Raw genomic sequence first — 25790 nt, forward strand, 5'->3', positions numbered from 1 at the left:
CTAGTAGGGAGTCCAGGGATTTCAGGGCGCCATTACGCAGGACTGTGGATATGGGAACATGGGTGCGGCTCTCTGCAAAGGGCCATGCGCTTGGTGGGATGCCCCCGCCTATCGCCGGGTTATGGATGATGGGGATTAAGGGACTAGGTGTGGGCGAGACATGCGGTTGTTCTCTCGCGTGTTTCCAGCTGATGAGCGTTTGTGTTACGATGCCTACCGAGTTCCCCTTGTCAACTGCCATAGGTCTTCCCGCCCAGATGGCGTATTTCAGTTGTGCCTCCTGCCCATCTTTAGTCAGTGTCACCCACTGTTTCTGGTGCGTGGTTGCATGCCATTCCAGGATGCGCTGGAGGGTCGTGGCCTGGTGGTACTTTTTAAAATCTGGCAATGCCAGTCCCCCACGGCATCGAGGTAAGCAGAGTAGATCGTGGCGGAGCCGCGGTCTCTCGCCTTTCCAGACATAGCGGAGAGTTGCCGATCTCAGTGTGGAGAAGAAATGTGGAGGAATGGCCCAGGGTAGAGTTTGAAATGCATACAGGAGCCTGGGTAGAACATTCATTTTAAGGACAGCGATTCGTCCAAACCATGAGACGTGTGGGTATGCCCATCTTTCCAGGTCCGCCAGGATCGTCTTCAAGAGTGGAGGGAAGTTTAGAGGGTATAGGTCGCTCGGGTCCGACGTAAGCCATATCCCAAGATATTTCATTTTACTGGGACACCAGCGGAAGGGGAACAGGGTATCCAAGGCCCAATATTCAGCTTCCGGAATGGTAATATTAAGTACTTCGCATTTGGACAGGTTAAGTTTGAAACCTGATATTGTGCCGAATCGCTCAAGCGCGGCCATCAGGCAGGGCATGGTGACGCGAGGTGAGGAAATGAAGAACAAAAGGTCATCCGCATATGCGGCCACTTTATGTTCCACCCCTCGCCACGAGTATCCCCTAACGTCAGGATGTTGTCGAATAGTTTGAAGTAGGGGTTCTAAGGACATGGCAAAGAGCAGGGGCGACAGCGGGCATCCCTGCCTTGTGCCGTTGGAGATTGCAAAATCCGCCGTTAGCGCCCCGTTCACACGAACCGCGGCCCGCGGATTGTGGTACAGCGCCCGTATCCATGTGAGGAACCCCTGTCCCAACCCCATAGCGCCAAGGGTGGTAAGCATGTATGGCCATTTCACCCTGTCAAACGCCTTCTCAGCGTCGGTGGAGAGGAGGAGGAGAGGTTGTCCCTGCGTGCGTGCTCTATGTTGAATTGCGAATGCCCTCAGGGTGCTATCTCTTGCCTCTCGGCCGGGGATGAATCCTGTCTGATCCATATGTATGAGTGCCGGTAGAACAGATCTGAGTCTTGTTGCAAGTGCCTTAGTAAATAGCTTAGCATCCACATTTAGAAGGGAGATTGGGCGATAATTGCTACACATCGTGGGGTCTTTTCCCGGTTTCGGCAGGACAGTGATAATAGCAGCCTGGGATTCCGTTCCGAAGGTCTCCCCTGTAGCTATCGCATTCAGAGCCTTCGTGAACCAAGGTAACAGTATGGTCGAGAATGCTTTATAGTACCCCACGGAAAATCCGTCTGGGCCCGGTGCCTTGCCCGTTTTGGTCGATTTCAAGGCCGTTTTTAATTCCTCCTCAGTGATCAGCCCGTCCAGCGTCTCTGCTGTATCGGGATCGATCGTCCTCTCCACCGACTCTCGCAAGTAGTTCCGCGTCAGGATGCCTTCGTCAAGTGCAGCAACATCGTCGTCTGTCGCGTGTATATTGTAAAGTGAGTGATAGTATTTCTTAAATTCCTCAGCTATCTCAGCCGGGAAGATCGTGGAGGTGCCCGAAGAGAGGCGTAGGCTGCGAACCTGTGAGCGGGGGGCATTCCCCTTCAGGAGATGAGCTAGGTATTTCCCCCCCTTGTTGGCGTGAGTATAGAAGAACCCCCGATTGCGTTGTAGGGAATTGAGATAACGTTTTGTGAGAAGATCCTTCAGTTGTCGTCTGGCCTGCATGAGTTTCCCATATGTCTCCATTAGGTGAGAGTGTTTGTGTTGCTGTTCTAGAGCTGAGATTGATTTGTATAGATCCGCCATTTCGAGTGCAGCTGCTTTCTTTTTGTGGGACGCTATTCGGATGAGTGTGCCTCTAATAACGCTTTTATGTGCCTCCCAAATCGACACTGGAGAGGTTTCCGGCACGTCGTTTTCTTGGAAATACTGTTCCAAAGCTTGGGCAACTTGGGTCCGTGTCCCAGGATCGAGTAGAAGGGCTTCATTCAGCCTCCACGACCACGACGAGGGCCGATAGAGAGGAGATTCAAGGTCCACTGTGACCGCGTTGTGATCTGACCACGTGGCTGGATCTATGGTAGCGGAGATGAGCCTCTGTAGACCCAGTTGGCGAATAAAAACATAATCGATGCGGGAGTACCGATCATGCAACGCCGAATAATAGGTGTAGTCTTTGGTGGAGGGGTGAAGGGCCCTCCAGCAGTCCACCAGACCCATATCTCCCAGCGACCGTTTCATAGAACGCAAGTGTAGATGGGAGATACTGCTATGTCCCGTGGAGGTGTCCATGATGGGGTCCAGGGATGCGTTGAGATCCCCCCCCAGGATGAGTGCACCTTCCGAGAAGTTGTTTAGTTTATTCAGCATTCCTCTGAGGAACTGAGCTTGTCGGGCATTAGGTACGTAGGCTGTGGCAAACGTGTACATCATGCCCGAGATCGTCCCCTTCAGAAAAAGATAGCGTCCCTGTGAATCAAGCTGACTGTCCAGCTTCTGGAAATCCAGGTGCGCTGCTATTAGGATGGCCACCCCTGCTTTCCGCGATGTTGGATGATCGCAGAAATAATTGATCGGGAAATGTTTGTTATGTAATCTGGGAGCTGCCCCAGTTCGGAAGTGCGTTTCCTGTAGCAACGCCACCGAGATATGATTCTTTTTTAATTCTCGAAGTAGATGGGTCCGTCGCTCAGGTATGTTCAGGCCTCTGCAGTTAATAGTGCGGACAGACAAGGGAGCAGGGCGATAAGCAGCAGGCTCCGCACACCCCTTTCCGGGATCCATTATAATGAAGTATACCCTCCCGTCACCTTAGGTGGGCAAATCCAGGGGGGGGTTACAACCGCCCTAGCGCGGGTCAAGGAGAGGCCCAGAGGGACAGACCACCCCGGGTGCAGGGCAGGAGGGGGTAGGTCAGAGGAGGGAGAGACTCAAGAACGAGGAGTGAAGATTAGAGAAGAGAAGTAAATGCCCGTGGTAACGGGTGTTACAGCTGAGACAGAAGGCGTCTCAGAAGATCCACCCCCTTATGGGGGGTGACTCGTGCTACGGTCGGAGGCACAGGGAGTCCGTACCGGCAGCTAGGCCAGGTATCAGGAGGCCCCAGGTTCCGCCGTGTAGGGTAAGCACGAGTGCGTGTTGGGATGTGCGGTTCGGCACCAGACAAGAGTGTTAGAGTATGTATGGGATTGGGATGGTCCTCACACCCCAACCCCTGATAATGTGTTACGTGAAGTACAAATTAGCGCGATCTGTAAAAAAATTTTTCGTATGCGTGAATAATAGAACAGCCATAAGGGCATAACCGTAGCCCATGGATGATAATAATACAATAATTCAATAATTCAAAAGCCAGTAACTATGTAATTTAAGCGGTGTTAATAACAAAGCGCCACAACTTTTGTCCTGCATCCCTACCAGGTGAGGCCCCAAATAGCCACAGAGGTCTAGCCTGCCCCGTGTCGTATGCATAGTCGTCGTCAGGGGACCTGGTGTCCAAGGGGGGGGGGGGGGAGGAGATTCAATATTGTGGCCTAATACCGTGATCATTACTGGAGCCCCATTACTATGAGTGTTACTAAAGATACTATACTGTGAGTATGACTAGAGACACAGTACTGTGAACTTTACTGGAGACACAATGCTGGGATTAGTACTGTAGACACATTACATTACAGTGTGTATTACTGGAGGCACAATACTGTGATTATTACTGGAGACACATTACTGTGAACATCACTGGAGACACAATACTGTGAGTATTACCGGAGACACATTACTGTGAGTATTACCGGAGACACATTACTGTGAGCCTTACTGGAGACACAATACCGTGAGTGCTACAGACAATACAGTGACACAGTTGTGTGAGTGTTACAGAAGGCACAATACTATGAGAATTGCTGGATATACATTACTATGAGCATTACTGGAGACACAATACTGTGAGCATTATTGGAGACATGATACTGTGAGCATTACAGGAGACACAATACTGTGAGTATTACTGGAGACACATTACTGTGAGCATTACTAGAGACATAATACCGTGAGTGCTACAGACAATACAGTGACACAGTACCGTGTGCATTACTGGCTATACGCTGCTGTGTTACTGAAGACACATTACCGTGAGTGTTACTTGAGACATAGGACTGTGAGCATTACTGGAGACACAATACTGTGAGTATTACTGGAGATACATTACTGTGAACATTACTGGAGACACAAAACTGTGAGTGTTACATAAGGTACAATGTTTTGAGCAATATTGGAGACACATTACTATGAGCATTATTGGAGATACAATCCTGTGAGCATTACTGGAGACTCAATACTGTGAGTATTAGTGAAGGTACATTACTGTGAGCATTACTGGAGACACAATACTGTGAACAGTACAAAGAATATAGTGATACAGTACCGTGAGCTTTACTGGCTATACACTGCTGTATTACTGAAGACACAATACCGTGAGTATTACTGGAGACACAGTACTGTGGGCATTACCGGAGACATGTTACTGTGAGCATTGCTGGAGATACAATACTGCGAGTATTACTGGTGACACTGTACTGAGTATGTTACTGGAGACTCAACCTTGTGAAAGCTATTGGAGACAGAGCACTGTGAGTGTCATTGAAGATACAATACCGTGAGTACCATTGGTGACAGTATTCAAAGTGTCGCTGGATATACAACGCTGTGAGTACCGCTAGAGACATGGTACTGTGAGCATAATAAGAAACCATAACGATATAAAAGGGTGGGTGGAAAGTAGTGAGACCCATGTGCAAGCACGCCCGTGTAGGGGGCACTCCAGCCCTATTTACAAAATGTAAAAATAGAAAGTACAGTGCGCAATAGATGGTAAGCTGATAATGCGGTAGCTGGGGGAGGAGGGGGGGGGGGAAATTCCAGGGAATATTTATTGATTTTTATTTTTTATATAGATTTTTTTTTTCTCCTTTTTTGCATAGTATTTTTTTTTTTTTTTTTTTTTTTTTTTTTGCTTTATTTATTTATAGGAGGGGGGGGGAAGGGGGGAGACATGCATATTCTGGCGTATCCTATATCGCTCTGAATAATATATCCTAAGTCTTGCTTACAGTGTGAATTTTTATAGAGGGGTCGTTTATTTATTATTATTTTCCTTCCCTTTCTCTTTCTTTTCTCTTTATTCCTCTTTTTATTTATTTATTTTTATACGTATTGTATGTGGCTTGTATTTTTTATTCCTGACGTTTGATACCTTTTGTCTAGGCGGGGGAGAGGAAAAAGAGGTGGGGGGGGGGGGGGGGGGGGGGGGGGGGGCAAACAAGAGCATATGGGGGAGTGGTGAGACCCAGTCACAGAGTAAAACACATTGTAGGCATAAGTCCCCACATCAACCATGCCTGCAATTATAGTCCAATGCATGCCGCCTCAAGACCCCCTCCCAAAACCCCCAGCGTCCAGAAGTGCAGTCCTGCGATTCCAGGATCCGGTTGCCCCCACGTTGACACTGTCCTGGCAGGGGGCAAGGGGTACAATACAGGCATAAGGATTACTGCATAGGGACGGTGCCCCGGAACCCCCAGTACCCACACCCCCCAAACAAATAGAGTGTAACCACATCAGCCCTGTGATGATACCTTTGGCCCAGGAGGCTCCAATGTCACACGGGGGGGGGGGGGGGTGGTGCGGACCCAGCTTAGTAGGCGCAAGGGGTGACCCAGGTAGGGGAGGACAGTACTTACTCGGCTTGGTCCCCGGAGCCCTGTCGACGACGCTGGTATGGACGACCCATAGGAGATCCGCCTCCGCGTCTGCGGGGAGCACCCCTCTGCCTAGGTTCCTGCCCTTGAGGGCCTAGGATCCAATTCATGACCGGAGTAGGTGGTAGATTAAGCTCTTGTAGGAACCGTGGAACGTCCTCAGGCCATCTAGCCGATATCCAGGTATTGTGGTGGTGTGCCATCAATGCAAAAGGAAATCCCCACTTGTAGGTGATGTTGTTTGCGCGGAGCATTGTTGTCACCGGCCGGAGCGCCCTCCTTGCTTCCAGAGTGAGTGGAGAAAGATCATTATATAGGGATATAGGAGTACCGTGGAAGAGCCATGTGGGCTGTGTCCTAGCCTTTTTCATGATCATGTCCTTGACAGGGAAGGATTGGAGGCAACAGATCATATCTCTTGGGCCATCATCCGCTGCCCGTGGTCGTAATGCTCTATGTGCACGTTCAAAAGCAAACGTTTGAGGAGCTTCTGCGCCCAGTATGCTCGTGAAGAGCTCCGTGAGTAGGTCTTGGGGATTCTCCCTCCCTTCAGTCTCCGGGATCCCCCGGATCCTGATATTGTGCCTCCGGCCCCTATTATCCAAATCCTCCAAGTGCCGTCGCATGTGGAGGATTAAGTCTCCCTGTCTGGAGACAGCAAGGTCGGTAGCCGCGTGCTGTGCAGCCTGTGAGGTAGTAGAGTGTTCCAAGGCCTGTATACGGCCTGCCTGCTCTCCCACTTCCGATCGTAGCCCAGCCATCTCAGCTCTCATGGCGTCTTGGATCGTGGTGGTGAGGGTGAGGAGATCAGCCTTAGTAGCCATGGCAGCCATGGCAGCTGCCATGGTCCTCAGTTCGGTGCTGATCCGGTCCAAGGCTGGGGAGTCGCCACTTGCCATCGAGGTAGGTAACCGCGTGGTCGGGCTTGGGCCCGGGTTCTCAGTCTCACCCGGTGGTTCACGAGGCGGCTGCAGAAAACCATCCATCGGCCCCTGCTGTGGGTTTGAGTGCGGGTTCTTGGGGGTCTGTGGGTTATCTGTGCGGCGGCTACGGCCCATTTGTGTTCTATTGCGTATGGGAGATCGCTTCATAGGGGTGAGGTGTAGCGGAGCTCAGACTCTAAGCAGCCATCTTAGTCGGTGTCGAAGCCACGCCCCCTATATCGTATACTTGTCACCAAGATTGTTATGGCGCCTGCAGTGTTCTATTATGGCACACAATATTAGGATATATCTTTATTCACCGAGGGCTGAATGGAAGGTGTGTAAAGGCTGTTCAATTTCCTATGCTATGTTACTGCACGATTACTTGGCAGAAGGCATCTCTAATGACTGTGTTTCATATTTATTCATGCTGATCACGTATTATTTATTTATTTATGAAATATTTTACCAGGGTGGATACATTGAGATTTCTCTTGTTTTCAAGTATATCCTGGATCTTTGTCCACAAAACATTGCATTGTTACAATAGGATACAATAATACAAAAATACAATATACAAACTATATAAAAAGTGTATTAAATTTATACATAAACATATATAAATTTAATACACTTTAGTCTGAAATCACTCCATGGCAATAACTCTGCCAAATACATTGTATTCATATTTACAGGACCCCATCAACACATACAGTAATAATACAACAGTATTTAACCAACTAAACTAGGGATGGCCCGAAATGAAAATTCTGGGCTGAAACCGAAACCGTAAATTCAGGATGCCCTTGGCTGAAAACCGAAACCGAAAATGACCTTTCCCCCCAAATGATTTAAAAAAAACATTTTCCTATAATTTTATTAATATTAGACTTCTTAATGAATTTAATTAATCTAATATGAAAAACGTCCCTTCTCCCTTTTCTTTAGTGCCCCCCCCCGCTTAATGTTCCTATCCCCTCCCTCTTTTTTAGTGTTATTTCCACCCTCCTCCACAGTCCCACAGTGTCGTCCCCCCTCCCCTGTCCCATAGTGTTCTTTTCTCCCCTCCCCTGTCCCATAGTGTTATTTCCCCCCCTCCCCTGTTCCAAAGTGTTCTTCCCCCCTCCCCTGTCCCATAGTGTTCTCTTCCCCCTTCCCCTGTCCCATAGTGTTCTTTCCCCCCTCCCCTGTCCCATAGTGTTCTTTCCCCCCTCCCCTGTCCCATAGTGTTCTTTACCCCCTCCCCTGTCCCATAGTGTTCTCCCCCCCTCCCCATCCCATAGTGCCCCCCCCTCCCCCATCCCATAGTGTTCTCCCCCCCTCCCCATCCCATAGTGCCCCCCCCCTCCCCCATCCCATAGTGTTCTCCCCCCCTCCCCATCCCATAGTGCCCCCCCTCCCCCATCCCATAGTGTTCTCCCCCCCCCCCCTGGACCCTAGTGTTCTTCCCCCTCTCCCCGTCCCATAGTGTTCTTCCCCCCTCCCCTGTCCCATAGTGTTCTTCCTACCTCCCCTCTCCCATAGTGTTCACCCCCCCATCCCAAGTGCAGTATTCTTGACTTTTATGTTATCATTACTATCTTTCATTGTGATATATAATCATCTGAATTGTTAATGCATGCATGTCTGTTAAACTATGCACATTTTTTTAAAAATTTTGACACGTTTTCGGCCCAAACGGGATAGGTCAATTTTCGGCCGAAAATATCTTCAGCCGAAATTTCGGTGCATCCCTAAACAAAACATGTAATGAGTGTATGTGTGTGGCTGCATATTTGTGTATATTACTGGCAGGCTCATACAGTAGGTCCAGCATGTCAAACTTGCGGCCCACAATTAATACCTTTGCATCCCAGCGAGTCGCGAGTATGACATGTTAAATTTACTTTGCTGGGAGCGAGGGAGCTCAGTCTGTTCTTCCTGATCCTCACTGCGCGCACCATCTGGGTGCCGGAATATGACATCATAACCGGCCCGTCATCACTATACTGTGTGCATGAGGTAGCAGTGTGGAGCAGGAAGGGAGTGGCCCCACATCAGCTCCCAATAATAGGGAGCAATAAATAAAATGATTTGTGAGTGTGTGCAATAATGTGTAAATGTGTGTGTCTGTCAGTGTGTGTGTCTCTCTATCAGTGAGTGAGTGTGGGTGTGTGTGTATGTCAGTGAGTGTGTGTCTGTCAGTGCGTGAATGTCTGTCAGTGAGTGTGTCTGTCAGTGAGTGTGTCTTGGTCAATGTTGCGATTGCCGCGGCTGGACAGTAGAGGGCCTGGTGGTGCATGGAGGCATGCAACGCCACGTTACATTCAGATGTGACATCAAGGTGCTCCACCTTCACAGGGTTTCAAGGAGTAGCCTGAGGATCCGCTTTGGCACAGGGTGGACGACGCCATTGGGGGTATACCAGAGGCAGCGGCAATGTGAGTGGAGTCTGCTTGTTGGCTAATAATGTGGGGGTTATTTAAACAGGGGCCAGGGATTTAGTAGAGGCGAGGCTGGGATTTAGTATAGGGTGGGACTAGGGTTTAGTAGAGGGGGGCTGGGGTTTAGTAGAGGAGGGTGCTGGGGTTTAGAAGAGGGGAATGCTGGGCTTTTTTTTATACTGGACTTTTCAAAATAAACCTACTTTTCAATGAAAATTTTAGTTTTTTTTTAGTTTTTTCCTGCCCACATAAACTTAAACCTTGTTTTGACCCGTGCTAGCCTTTGAGTTTGACATGCTTGCTGTTAGTGAACTATAGCAGTAAAGTGTTCTTGGAGCCACAGTGTGTCTTTATTGGGGCTGCTGTGTTCTGATGGAAAAGGGTTTTACTTGCACTTGGATGGATGTTTTCTTCTGGGTATTTCAGGGTAAATCCATGCAGACTATAGTACGGCACTTAGGGACAAGGGCATATTTTAGGTCGTAACAGTCACCACTATGTGATGGAATAACAATCATAAAAGAGAACAAGATACCAGGTAGGAGAGAAAATAAGTAAGCGTGTTTCCCAATGCAGCCATCCACTCCCCTGGCCCATTAACGGTGGATGGCTGCAACAATGCAAATATATTAACAACAAAAACTGGCATGGCGGCCTGCAAGCTACTCCAGAGTTTGTTGGTCTAGTGAAAAATACCTAATTTATGCCAGAGGCACTCTAGTATGAAGATCTGTCCTACAGGAGTGATGGTTAACCTTGACACTGCAAATGTTTATGTGCTGCATATCCAATGATGCTCAGCCAGCAGAAAGCTGGATGAGCATCAAAGAAAATGTAGAACAAATACCTGAAGTGTCAAGGTCAAGTGTCAAGGTCAAATGCCACAATCTCACAGTCAGAAATATTTTCTCACCACAAGACGTTCTTTATGCACAGCTTTAAGACTTTAAGCAAACCAGCTGCAACACATAACAGCCATTGACATGATGACCTTTCATTTCCACTATTTTCCTTATTCGTTTTTACAGTTCTAGTCTTAACCAAAGGCTATTTTGGTATTTATGTGCTTCCTCAATCATAATATATCTCGTTCTTGACTATTAAATATTGAAGACGTGTGTGTATATATACACTGCTCAAAAAAATAAAGGGAACACTTAAACAACACAATGTAACTCCAAGTCAATCACACTTCTGTGAAATCAAATTGTCCACTTAGGAAGCAAAACTGAGTGACAATCAATGTCACATGCTGTTGTGCAAATTGGATAGACAACAGGTGGAAATTATAAGCAATTAGCAAGACACCCCAATAAAGGAGTGGTTCTGCAGGTGGTGACCACAGACCACTTCTCAGTTCCTATGCTTCCTGGCTGATGTTTTGGTCACTTTTGAATGCTGGCGGTGCTTTCACTCTAGTGGTAGCATGAGACGGAGTCTACAACCCACACAAGTGGCTCAGGTAGTGAAGTTCATCCAGGATGGCACATCAATGCGAGCTGTGGCATAACTGCTCTACATGGCTCGCGAGGTCGTTATGCGCTACAGCAAAGTCGTCCATTTTAGGCTTCGACATGTGATGTGCGTTTGTTAGTTTCTTGCACGTCCCTCCTTAGTGAGTCCATGGAATGCTGCCAAGACATAATTAGTTTTTGGGATAGGTTATCGAGTGCCATTTGTAAGTGGCTTTTGGTGAGGTGATCTGACGATTCTACCTCTTGCTGTGGGTCTCGAGGGCTCGGACTGTCGTCGCCATTTTGTGTAGGCTGCATTTGTTCCGTGGCATCTAGATGTTGTTTTGTGCCAAAGAAATTCATTTTTTCATTTTTTGCAGGGTTTTTCTTTGCTTTAGTTTGTGCCATCCTTAAGTTTGGCGATTAGTGGAGATTAGTGTGTCCTAAACGTCCGGATTAATGTAGATTGTCGGCCTTGGTAGCCAGAGCTCAGGTTCAAGCGACCATTAAGCTCGGCAGTTAGCCACGCCCCCCATTTTGACTTGTTTTAAGGACATTACAGCAAAGTTGGATCAGCCTGTAGTGTGTTTTCCCACTTTAATTTTGAGTGTGACTCCAAATCCAGACCTCCATGGGTTGAAGAATTTGATTTCCATTTTTTAATTTTTGTGTGTTTTTGTTGTCAGCACATTCAACTATGTACAGAACAAAGTATTTCAGAAGAATATTTCAGATCTAGGATGTGTTATTTTTGTGTTCCCTTTATTTTTTTGAGCAGTGTATATATATATATATATATATATATATATATAAACACAATGATCTGGCACTCTGCCCAAAAATGCTCAAATAAATGATCCTACCAGGGTGCTGCACAGCGCTCTAATATATATATAAAAAAAAGAAGAATGAGAGCACTCACTGGATTTCAAAATAAATCAATTGTGTATTCAAATTCGCATAACAAAAAAAAGTCAAAGTTTCGACCTCTAATAAAGACCCGTTAAAGGTCAAAACATTGACTTTTTTTTGTTATGTGTATTTGAATACACCAATTGGTTTATTTTGAAATCCAGTGAGTGCTCTCATTCTTCTGTTGTTTATATATATATATATATATATATATATATATATATATATATATATATAAAAAAATACAAAATACACAATCCAGCGCACTTGCTTATTAACTAAACAATGATTTCAAATCATAAATAGTTTTCTTTAAAAACACCTCACCAAGGTAAAAAATAATGGGGATTTGGTTACATTATATGATCATACATTGCATAAGCCTGCAACTGTTTTGTATATAGATATAGTATATAGTGGTAACCGGGATCGCAACCTGTTTTTTCTTTTTATCATTATATATATATATATATAATATAAAAATAGATCCAAAGTATGGCTGCTCACCGGTCTTAAAATAGTAAATACTTTATTAAATTAATTAAAAAACGTCCCCGTTTGGGACTTTCCCCAGGTTCAACAATAGGACATGCGTGCTCCGCCCCCCCACCAATCACGTGATATGCACATCAGCCTAGCCATAAAACTTGCTTTTCCCACAGAAATCACAAATTTGCAGTGATGTTACTACTGCAAAGAATTCTGGGCATAGGCAAATTAGCTCAACAAAGAATCAAATTTTTTCCTCATTATCCATTACAAACATGGATTCCTTGGAGTTTGTGTTTGCTGTATAGAAAAGCTTTGATATATACCTTTTATATATTCGAAAGGGTTTTTTCCTAAGTATATAATTGTAATCAATATTTTGACCCTCCTGGGTCTTTTTCAATCTTGATAAAGACCCAGGAGGGTCGAAACGTTGACTACAATTATACACTTATGAAAAAAATCCCTTTGAGTGCTCTTTTATTTACCTTATGGATTTTTCCTCTTATAAGCACCCAGGTATCTTTGGATTAGTTTGTTTGGGGTTATGGTGAGTTCCTGAAATTGGAATTGTGTGTGTGTGTGTATATATATATATATATATATATATATATATATATAGTTTTAGTTTTTTTTTTTTAGTTTTTTCTCCAGTTATAATTATCGTGAGATTATCGTGAGGGTTGCTTTTATCTAAGGGAATTACATGAACATACATTCTGTCCAAGATTAGTAGGAGCTATACTGACAGGCCACAGCTGCTCCCTTTGATAATATGCTTTAGAGATATGCTCTCTGAGGGACTTCATTAAAAGGACAATCGTAGCATCAAAACCATGTCATCAACATTGTCATTTTTAATCATAGATACTATCCTTTTCTCTGGCAATATTTCTGAGAAACAGCAATGTTTACATTTTGCCTATACCACAGTTATAGAGACACTTCCTCTCTGTGTTCTTCATATTCGGCTTCATCATATGCAGCATGATAATGCCAAATGTGACTAGTGCAAATAGATTTAAATCCAAACAACTGACTAAGTGACAAAACAAGAAAAAAAGAAAAGTGAATTCTGCAGCCACCTCACTATACTCTCCTAAAAAGTACCACAACAAACATGAAGGAGAGCTGAGATTACTAATATCTTTTAGTGCAAATAATATAGAAGGAGCAATCCAGAATATACTGTGCTACAAATAATTCCCACTCTAGTGACACATACATAGATGTAAGGATATTAATTATTACCAATCCACTGTAATAGTTACTTGGTTACAGGGTTGGCGGACTGTACCTGAGCTCACATTGGTCCTGTGAGGGAAAACACTCTGATGCACACTGTACATTTCTACTTGCTTTTATGTTCATGAGTGATATATACATTTATTATCTCCGAACTTGTTATTAAATTACTACACCATATATATTTTCCCTATTCCTTTTTTTTTTAAAGAAAAATCGGCTGAGGAGTTTTCTCCCATAAAAGGAATACAAGTACTATTACTGTGGATTGGTAATAATTACTATCCTTATAAATAAGTAGTAATATATTAACTTGGGTGGAAAATATTTGTAGCATTGCATACTTATATTGCACCTTATATATTATTTGCATTAAAATATATTAGTAGTCTCAGAACCTCTCCTTGGTTGTTTTGCTGCCTCGAGATTTAATACTACTCTATGATTTGATTGTGCATGGCCATTTCTGTTCATGTGCACTACTAGCCTTACGTATTCAATGCATCTCAATGAGAAGCCATAAAGTGGAAAAAAGTGAAACGCCATCAGAACTGATAACTTCTTTAGAAGTGGATGTGGTTGCAGAAAATAAATTACTTCATATTTTTGGATAAACTTTTAAAATGATTGAATATATTTTGGTATTTTTATATATGATATATTTTTGCTTTTTTGGTATTTAAAAAAAAAAACATTTTAAAGTTTAAATTTAAAGTTTATGCAAAAATATTAAATCTTTTAAATCATAAAGCTTAGTCAACAATATTAAATTGAGGCCTCAGTCAATTCATAGGGATTCCAACATCCTATACGCTGAGCATCTTCAATTCCAGAAAAGGATGTCAGATGTGTCAACACCATCTTGACACACCTGTGTGACAACCAAAGCATCAAGGACACCATGGCTCCCATCACCAAATTGACTTAGTATCAAAGTAACTGTGTCACTTATACCAGATGTCAAAAGATCAGCCACATAGCTGTTCGTGTGCCTGGAGACCCTGCCAAAATAGAAAAGCAGGTAAGCAGCTGCAAAAAAACATTTGTGGCAAACACACTCCACAGGGGATTTATTGCTGCTCTTAGAATTAAAAAAAACATAGAAAGATTTTTAAAAAGTACCTCTTTTGAAGCAAATCACTGGGTAACACATATTTGCAGCAAGCCAAGTCACCTGCAATTTCATGTTTATTGGGGAAAAAATGGGAACCTCCTGCTCAGTCAAATATAAATACCGGTAACTAGAATTTAATTCACTAGGATTATTTTTTTTTTAAATGCTTTTTTAAATGCTGCCCATTATTTATGGTGTCTCACTGCTTCCTCAAGTCAAGGTTAAAAACCTATAGTCCAGTAGATCCCAAACTTTTTAGGTTCAAGGTGCCCTTAATATTTCAATATTTTTCCAAGGCACCCATGTACAACGCTGCGGCATATACTGGGCCCCTGTTTGACAGAAATGCTTGCCGTTCAGGCGCATATCCAGAGCTTAATCTTGGGAGCAATGTGTGTGTGTGGGGGGTAGTTATTGTGGGTCTGTGAGGGTAGGAGGGTAAATTCATAAATATATAATTTTCTTTTAATTAAAAATAATAGTTTTCCCTCTCCTTTTTTACCTTTGATTGGGAGGGAGGACAGTACTAAACCCTGGTGAACTGTAGCAGCTCCTGAGGCTAGAGTTCACTCTCGCGAGATACCATGGCAACGCTCCAAGCTCAGGAGAGGAGAACCCGGTGGAGCTGCAGGTTAGAGCTCCACCGGGTCTTTTCTCCCTCCCCTGTCAGCTGCAGCATTACAATGCTAGAGGGCTGGTGAGGGAGATCTCTGATCTCCCCTCTAGTCCTGCAGAGCCGGCAGGGGAGAGTGAGTCACGGACAGTTCCCGGTGCAATGATCATATGATTATAGTATCGAGGAAATATTTTGCGGCGCTCCTCTGTGCCGCGGCACACATTTTGTGAACCGCTGCTATAGTCTATTAGTTTTTTCAATAGCCCCAAAAAATAATAATTTGTTTGGGGATATAGGAAAAGGACCAGGCTATCCTAGAACTCAATTTTTGTAATTGAAAATGTCAATTAGTATTAAATTAAAGTGTTATTTATGCAAAGTCATTTTTAAACACATTCATTATAGTTAAAAGCTGCATTACTGTCAGCATTATTGTACATTATTACTGTGAAAGTTCAAATACATTTAAACACAGGAAGAAGCTCAGAGAAAAGTGGGGCGTCAGGTTAGGAAAGTGGACATAGTAATTTGCATCACAAAGAGGGACTTTCTCCCTAAAGGCTCACTTAAAAGGTATACATATTTTGGATAATGCGTTAGCTTTTACAGATTTGTATTTTTTATGGAAAAATAAGTGTAAAGTATGTCACGGGGTCGTACAGAGGTACTAGATAGAAGTATTACCAGGCCTTAGAGACTTAACATAAGAAATATATAGACAAAGTCAGTAATAGCCAAGGACAGGAATATAGAAATAATAAACTGAATAACAACCCGAATCAGGATACCAGAAATACACAAAGTCAAATACAAGTCAAGTTCAATATCAAAATATATCAAGAGCGACTTACTATAAGCACTAACCTATATCAAGGCAGAAACCATGATAGGACAAGGAATAAATTGATGTCACAGGATTTGAATTGATAAAAGACGCGCCATTCAAACGGGCAGTGTCTAATATTATGCGGTGAAGAAAGCGGCTAAGAGAATTTCGGCCTACACGAACCAGAGAAGGGAGCTGTTCATCGGTCTGAACTGTAAGTACAGTATTCCCTGTTCAGGCCTTGCAAAAGTGTGCGGCCTGCGCAGACCGATGAGGGAAGCAGCACAGGTGCCAGGAGCAGGTAAGTACATTACACAGTATTAGAGAATGCCTTTTATTGCAGTGTTTCATGTTATTATACTTGTATAAAAAGCAATTGCAAAAATTATCCATACTGTGTATCCATTACTACATAGTGATGTATCGCTATCTCCTAAACAAAATCCACTTTGTGTGATCTATTAATCTCTCTGGGTATCACAACTTGTCATGCTGTGCCGGGAGAACTCGGCTGCCGTGCTCACTCCCTGGGTGCCATGCGTCCGGGAGTGAGAGACGCACTCCACCTATCTCCTGATTGCCTGCTGCCATCTTCACTCCGTGGTGGCATGCCATTAGCGCAAGGCACGCAGCTTCTGCTCCGGGTTTCCACAAGCCCCGCAACCGCACCATGTGGGTTGCAGCTTGCGGGGGAAGGGACACAAACTCTACCCGTCCACCGACGTACCTCTGCTCTGGCGGACAGACTAAGTAGCATGTATACCATGTCCCCCAAGCTGGCAGAACCTAGCGTCCCGCCAACATAAGGAGGTGTGGACACCTAGTCACCCAGAGGAGCCTTTCAATTATATAGGTGCATCTATTAACTAACCCCTATTTAGCCCCTTAAGGACGGCAGGCGTACTATGCCGTCCTTGGGGACCCGCTCCTAAACAACCCAGGATGTTCCCCTGTGGCTGATCAGGCCCTCCCGGGCCATGTGAATGCGAGGACGTCGCGATCACATGGACGGAATAGCCGTTTAAAGCAGTGCCTGCAGGAGGCCTGCCTGGAATGACATGATGCCTGTAATAGTTTAACAAAAGTTAACACCTTTGGTTGTCTACTTTTGCAAGTGGTATCCTATCACGGGGGGTAATTCTCATTCCTGGGCTACCATTTGGTCTCAAAGGCAACATAACCAGTCCGGTAAATTTCAATGTGTATAAACTAAAAAATGGAACGTGCTATATGTGACCCTGTAACTTTCAAAAACACCATAAATCCTATACATGGAGTGTACTGTTTTACTCGTGAGACATCGCTGAATACAAATATGTGTACTTTATTGCAGTAACAGTTAACAGTATTATGACATTCACAGTTAAAATGCCATGCAGAACAAAAAAAAAAAACCAAATGTCTTAATTTCTCACATTTTTTTAAATATTTTATTCACATTAAATTGTTTCATATATAAATATTTGATATGAAATGGAAGCCCTGTTTCTCCTGAGCAAAATTATATATAATAAGTGTGGGTGCATTTAATATGAAAGAGGTGAATTCTGGTTGACCAGACATATAGAGACATTTTCTATCAGTGCAATCCTCCCCTTAAGGACGCAGGATGGCAAATTTCCATCCAATACTTAAATTAACCCCAGATTGCCACAATCGCGGGGTTAATGTTTCTGCAGTGTGCCTCCATGTCTGAGGGAGACAGATTGGGTTTTAATGGAATGTCAAACTGGTATGCCACAAAATCAGACATAGGACCATCTATGAAAATTATGACTATAGAAACTGAAATAGCGTGGTCTTCTACATGGCATTGTAGCTTCACAGAATAGAGGCAAAGGCATACAATGGGGGGATCGTTTTACTCAGCACATGTAGCTGAACACAATATGGGTTTCTGTACAGGAATAGCACACACCAGCTTTACAAAATACACATTACAAAAACCTGGTTATATGTGTATATGCCAAAATAGAGCAAAAACTAAATTTTACTCCAATATTTAGCAGAGATTGGCGGTGAAATGGCTACGTACAAAGTTTCAAAATAACCTTAGGTAAATAACCTGTGATGTCTACTTTATAAAAATATATACTTTTGTGTGGCAATTTTGTTTTCTGTGATGGGTATTAAACTTCCAAGACAAACATACCAACTTCTAAAATTGTTTCACATTGAAATTTTATTTTAGTCCTTGCAGTTTGTGACCTGTAACTTTCAAAATAAACTGAAATCCTACACATATTATGTACTGTACTCTGTAAATCAAGACACATAAATTCATTGATTTTGAATTACTTTTCCTAAGCTGGACATATTATGCACCCCTTATTATTGCAAAAACTGTGAAAAAAAAAAACATTTTTCCCATTATTTTGTAATAAATGAGAATTTATATATGTATATGTCACGTCAAATTAAAGCCCTTTTTGTTGTCTAAAAAACAGTATATAATATGTGTTGGTACAATAAATGAGAGAGATGCAAATTGCAATCTCTTTGCAAATTGCAAATTACAAAAAAATGCAAAAATTGTGTGTCCCCTTAAGGGTAAGACAAGCTTCTGAAGCTGTGTCCTTAACCCCTTAATGACTAGTGACGGACACTATAAAAATACACTTAGAGTAAAATTACACACCTTTATATATATATAATATGTACACATAGATATATATATATATATATATATATATATAATTTTATTCTAACTGTATTTAATTATTAATATATATTTATGTATATGTATATGCCGTTAACGACCATGGACATACTATGTACGCCTGACAAAAAAACGGTCGTTAAGGATCGCGGACGTACCTAGTACAACTGAGGCAGATAGGAGCCCTGGACCCACCTGGACCGGCGATCCGCGGCGACCACGGTCAGAGGGGACTGCCGGGGACCCCAGCAGTCCCCCTGCAGCCGCTCCGGCTACCCCGGCCCTCCAGGGCCATGTGATCACCATGGTCACATCGCTGCAATAGGAGTCTAGGAGCTGCCAGCCGGGGGATAGTCCCCCAGGCTGCTAATAAGTAAAAAAAAAAAAAATATATATATATATATATATATATAGTATACATATATATATGTATAATATTTTATAAAAATAATTAAAACATTTTATACTATATTATACATATATAATGCATATATATGATTTCATTATAAGTATACTTTGAAATATTTACACATATATCTCAAAATATCTCAAAATACACTTATAATGAAATCATATATATGCATTATATATGTATACTATATTATAAAATGCTTTAAAGGGACACTACAGTCACCCAGACCACTTCAGCTCAATGAAGTGGTCTGGGTGTCAGGTGCCTCTAGGGTTAACCCTGCCTGATGTAAACATAGCAGTTTCTAAGACTTCATAAGAAACTGCTATGTTTACATCTGGGGTTAACCCCTTAAGGACCAAACTTCTGGAATAAAAAGGAATCATGACGTGTCACACACGTCATGTGTCCTTAAGGGGTTAAGCCAGCCTCTAGTGGCTGTCTTCCGGACAGCCACTAGAGGCGCATCGGCAATGATTGAGGCATCCATAGGAAAGCATTGAAAAATGCTTTCCTACGGACACTTTGAAAGCGCGCGCGGCAGTGCCCCGCATGCGCATTCGGCGCGGGTGACGTCAGACATGGATGCTGATGTCGGCGGGGGAGGAGAGGTAAGGGAGCCCGGCGGGGGACAAGGGTGAGTAGCTGAAGGGGTTTTAACCCCTTCAGCGCCGCGGGAGGGGGATCCTGAGGGTGGGCAGTAACCCTTAAAGTTCTCAGTACATGTATTCTTAAATTGCTATGTGTGTCAAAAAAAATCACCAATTATAATTTTTTTTTACATTTGGCATAGATTGGTGGTAAAATGGTTGCATGAAAATAGTCAAAATACCCCAAGTTTATACCTTAGGTTGTCTTCTTTTAAAAAATATATACATGTGAAGGGTTATTCAGGGATTCCTGACAGATATCAGTGTTACAATGTAACTTGCATTAATTTTGAAAAGAAAAATGGTTTGGAAATAGCAGAGTGCTACTTGAACTTATAGCCCTATAACTTTCCAAAAAGATCTAAGAACATGTTAACATTGGGTATTTCTAAACCAAGGACAAAATTTAGAAACTATTTAGCACAGGTGTTTTTTGTTGGTTGTAGATGCGTAACAGATTTTGGGGGTCAAAGAAAAAGTGTGTTTAAAAAAAAAAAAATATCAACATATTTGATTTTTTTTTTTATAGTAAATTACATGATATGATGAGAATAATGGTATCTTTAGAAAGACCATTTAATGGCGAGAACAACGGTATATAACATGTGTGGGTACAGTAAATGAGTAAGAGGAAAATTATAGCTAAACACAAACAACGCAGAAATGTAAAAAGAGCCCTGGTCCATAACAGTATGAAAATTGAAAAATGGTCTGGTCACTAAGGGGTTAAATGAGCACTCCACTGCCCACAAGAATTTTTTTAAAAAATCACTGTTTAGTAATTTATACCCCAAATGAATACATTAATTAATTTTTCTCATGAAATCTCATGAACCGTAGCCTTAGCAAGCCCTCCCTTTTTTTCCAGGAAGAGACTTGCAGTCTCTTCACATGGAAAACACAAATCTCATTGAGAAGCCTCTGAATTGGCACGCGCGTATAAGGCGTACACACAGCTACGTGCGCGCGCGCCGGCTAATGCACGCAAACCTCTGCTTTGGGTCTGCAGCTGCTCTGAGGTCTGTGAGTGGGAGGCAGGCATGCTCAAATAGAGCTAACGGAAGGATGCAGCAACCCTCCCTGGCTGTGTGATTGACCGCCAGAGGGGTGTTCCCTAGCAAAATGTATAAAAGTACAGATTTCTCATAGAAATCAGCAATTTTACAAACTAGGGTTAAACCAGGCTACTCCTCGCCCATAAAGGACTTCAGCAAGCTGAAGTGCTTTTGGTGTGTGGAGATGTCCTTTAAGCACAGACCACCAAAGGTTATGTGCTCAGTTGTTTTGTTGTTTCCCTAGAATACAGAGCCAGGTCCTACCTGAAGTAATTTAATCAGCTTCATCTGTGGATTTCTTGAATCAACTCTTGCCTGTCTGAATTTTGGTAATACTCTTTATTTCCTGGATTAACCTTTGAATGCCTGGACTCTGGTTAAATCCCTGCAAACCTGTTCCAGTCTTGGTTAACCCCTGCAAACCTGTCCCAGTCTTGGTTAACCCCTGTAACCTTGTTCCAACCATGGTTAATCCCTGCAACACTATTCCAGCCTTGGTTTAGCTCCTGCAATCCTGCTACAACTTCAATCAACTCTGGTAAAATACTTTATTTTACCTTAAGGACTTTTATCGCTTATGAAGATATTGCCTTATGTTCTATTTTGCATTGGGACTTTTTCATTATGCTTATTTGCTTTATAATAAAGACCCTAAATTCAGTGACTGTGTTCATACAAAATCTCTGCATACCGAGTTAATTCGCCCCACACCCGTGACACCAATGTATAAACTTAACATTTTTAATTATACACTTTGGTTATAAAATCTTCTAATCTTTTTTTTTAATTAGAAATTTACCTTCAGGGATATTTTTAATAACTTCTTAGATGAGAACTTTGTAAAACTGAATAGCCAGCAGTAAGCTTCTTGAATGTTTTAGTTACCTTTTTCTTGCTTAACATCTTTGTGACAAATATGAATTTAGAAATAATGTGTTAGCTAATTCAAGTCACAGAAAACACTGCCCCAAAAAGATAACTAAGAAATATTCAATTTAAATAATATAACATAACAATCTTTGAAACAAATTCATGTCTCCTAAATGTGGAAATACTCTCATCAGCCTAAATTACCAAAACTAATGCCCATAGCTATTCCATGCTTTATATTTCACAGATATATTATATGTATCCATCAATCTTTACTAAATAGTAAATTGAATAAACAAAGATTTGGAATATAATATGAAAAAGTAAAGGGAGGAAAGGAATGGTTTGTAAAAAAAAAAAGTAAAAAATAAAAATAATGAAGAAACAATTTAGTTAATTAGCTTAACGGTCACTGGGTAGGTTTTCAATCACTATTAGAGCCTGTCCAAGATGGTACTCTGAAATTTGGAGAACCAAATTTCACCAACTTCCTGTTCCCACCAGTAGTATGCAGTATACCAATAAATAGCCCAAACTTTACCAGAGTAAGATTCTAGTCTTCTGCATTTGATATTCTAAAATAGGAATATTATATAGTGTAAGATATGTGTAAGATAGGTTAATAGCTATTGTCCAAAATTATTATACTGCCACTTTTGTCTAAATGTATTTATTTGTTTAAATTAATGTAACATTTATTAAGTATATGTAACCGTATTAATAAAATGTTGCAGTCTCTAATAGGGAAATTCATGACTTGGGGGGCAAGATATCTTAGCTTTCTTACAGCTTAACGTCCAGATTTGGAAACTACTACCCCAGTACCGCTTCCGCTAAAGTTTATGTGCAACATTGACAATGAGGAGAACATAGTGCTTAATATTAAAGGTAAAGAGTTAGTTGTGGACAATATACTCAAGAGCCTTTAAGAAATGGGGGTGGAGAAAACACTAATTAGAAGTCACATTGGAAGATATAAAGGAGGATTTTTTTAAAAAGGAAAAGATGAAAATGTTTATTCCTGAGTGTCATTTTTCTATCTCTTTATGGACCAGTGTTAGGTAAATACTACAACAAAATGGGTATCAAAGAGTTAACCAGCCAGCGTGAACCCACCTTGAACAGTTAAGAAGGTTAAGCAGTATGAACTGTGGGATTTTGGAAACAAAGAACGCTGTGTTTCCAAGCATGGATTTCAAATATATTTGGAGTTTGTGCATTCCAATAGTATTTATAGCCAGATTAATTAACTCCTTAAATATCACCTTGAAAAGGTTTCAGGCACTGGTATGATTTTCAGCTTTGATACATTTAGTAAAATACAAAAGGCCACAAACAAAAACATGCCTACAATTATGCTAACACTACACAATCTTAAACATTAGTTAAAACGCTGCATCTGACCACAATGTCACCTATGTATAATTCTAAATTCAAAAAAAGCTCAAAGGAATGATCTTATCACTCTGTATGCCTCTGATATATTCACTATGATATTTGAGGAACCATTTTGAACAATATTCCTTCTATACATTGCTGCCAAGAGGGTTGTGCATCTGACAGGCAATGATGTTCAGATAGCCTGCAACATTCAAACATTGTTTCAGTTTTATCAAGGTATCCCATGTATGCCATGAAAACATACCCACACAAGTGAACTATTGCCATCTTTTTCTCTTTGTTGTCCCATAAGTGAGACACTGCAGGACTAGGGATTCATGAGATCAGGCAAGTTCATTTCCAACTGTCCAGCATCTTGCATTGGTCAAATGGAACCCTGCAATGACTGCAATAACCCATCCACGTGACAATTAATTGTGACTTTGAACTTGTGATGTTCAAACAGAATTTACAAACAAATTGCATTATTTGCCATATTCACTAATTAGATGTTTTTTAACCTGATCTGAAACACCTAAATTTAGTCTATTTCATGGAAAGAACAGGCATATTATTTTAATAAAGGAGCACTTCAAGCACCATAACCACTACAATGTGCTGAAGAGGCAAGAGTGCCCTTCATATAAGCTGTCAAACCAATTTGTAACAGATTGACTTCTTACCTGGAGTCCACCAGTCACCATGCCCTGTCTCTTCCAGAGAGGCTCAGTTCAGGATAGCTAACGGAAACTCTGAGCAGGAAGCAGAGTGGCTTGGAGAGGCACCTAGCAGAACTTAGGTAAGGTGTCAAACCGTTATCAAACAGTTTGACTACTTATATTGGGGGATTCAGGGTGCTTGGTCTGTTTATTTAATCTGAATACAATTACATTTTTGTAAACAAAAAAAAACATGGCTTACCTCATAGAACATGTACAGTGATAGCAGTGTAAGCCCAAGGTTATAAACCACTAGAATGCCCCTGAATGAAGCAGGTTCTTTATTCCGCATGAACTTTGGTCCTAACCATACAATTAATAAATACAGGACAGTGAAGACAAATGTAGGTATATAGTTGTCCATAAGAAGCCATCCTTTTACCCTGGGATCTGAAACATAACACACATACTATTAACATTAATACTGTATTTTGTTGTCAGAACACATGCAATTACTGAGCTAAGTTTTTGTTTTCACTAAATGATGAATTGTGGTAGGACAACACTTTTTTAACCTTGCTATGCTGACTTAACATTTGCTACTACGTTTTTTTCTTAGGATTATTCACTAAACACCAAACTGTAGTGAATAGAAAAACATATTGTAATCACACTTACAATTCATTACAATTCGGTGTCTAGTGTATAAATCCAATACAAATTGCATTCAACTAAATAAAACTAGAGGCATTAAATAAAGATAGTATTTGTAATGACAAATGTGAGCCTTTACCTTTATTCAGCCTCTACAGATTAGAAATGTGTATGACTGTAACCCCTAAAGGACACATGACATATGTGACATGTCATGATTCTCTTTTGTTCCAGAAGTTTGGTCCTTAAGGGGTTAATAGAGATCAACTGCCTTTAACGTCTTGTGAATTTAAAACTCAAGTGGATTAAAAAAAACGAACAACACCACAATGTTCCTTGATACAGTAAACATGTTTGATTATAGAAGGTCTGAGATTTTTTCTTTTTAATTAAAACAATATATTTTGCTTGATCTTTCTTAGGTAACTACTTCACTGAAATGAAGATTCTAATAGCTCACAAACAGGTAGCTGCTAGTTGCATATAAAAAGAAACAAAAAATATGTTCTTTTCACGTTAGCATCAAATCTATCCTGGCCAAGCTGACATCCGGATATGTAAAATATTCCATGATTTCCTGCTCATTGCATATAAATACAAAACATTTCTGGGGTAGATAAAAGAGGAACTTCATCAACAAAAAGTTTCCACTTCGGTTAAGTGTAACCATTTCTTTTCTTTAGCAGAACGTTATTCATATGAACAGAAAAAAAATATATACTACAACTATATTAAACCATCACAGTAAAACTTATTTTATACATTTATCTTCTCACATTTTACTGAAATCTGAAGGTTTTTGGTTTTTAAATTCTTTATTTATATAATGGCATTCTGGCTTAATCATGGCCAAAACGACATTCATGGTTCGACAGTTAGTACATCAAACAGGTGGTACAAAATGACATGTTAAATCAGGGCTCGACAAATCCCAGGCGCCAGGTCGCCATACCGACCAGGAAATTTGTCCTGGCATCTGGGATTTGTGAGCCTGTTTAGCCCCTGAAATGACCGGCTGAATGAGAGCAGAGGCAGGCAGTCGGATCACAGAGGGCTGAGACAGGCTGCTGACTGAGGGAGGCGGCCGGCCGGCTCATTGAGAGGTAAAGGAGGGAGACTGGCTCATGGAGAGCTGTAAGAGGGAGGCAGGCGGGTGACAGAGGGAGTCGGGCGGCCGGCTCTTTTATTGCTGAGGGAGAGAAGGGATCAACCATCCCATGGAGAGCTGAGGGAGGGAGACGGCTGAAGGAGGGGGCAGCCAGGTAATGGAGAGCAGAGGGAGGAGGGTGGACGGATGACTTAATGCTGCGGCGAGGGAGCTGTAATCGCCCTGCTCTGCTCCCTCGCGCGGCTTGTTGTGAGGCCGGGAGCTGGGTTATGATGTCACTCTGGCCCCCGGCTCACTAAACAGTGCAT

At 42.1% G+C, this 25790-nt stretch overlaps 1 protein-coding gene across 1 annotated transcript in view; it reads right to left on the bottom strand.

Annotated features, from left to right (window-relative positions):
• The window catches only part of ELOVL5 (ELOVL fatty acid elongase 5), a 103305-nt gene that overhangs the window by 61873 nt on the left and 15642 nt on the right, over positions 1-25790 (bottom strand). The window contains exon 3 of the mRNA XM_063442919.1: positions 23983-24170. Coding sequence (XP_063298989.1) covers positions 23983-24170 — 188 coding nt within the window. The remainder of the gene's footprint in view (positions 1-23982; positions 24171-25790) is intronic.

The sequence above is a fragment of the Pelobates fuscus genome, chromosome 2 (assembly GCF_036172605.1).
Source record: "Pelobates fuscus isolate aPelFus1 chromosome 2, aPelFus1.pri, whole genome shotgun sequence".
Classification (NCBI taxonomy): domain Eukaryota; kingdom Metazoa; phylum Chordata; class Amphibia; order Anura; family Pelobatidae; genus Pelobates; species Pelobates fuscus.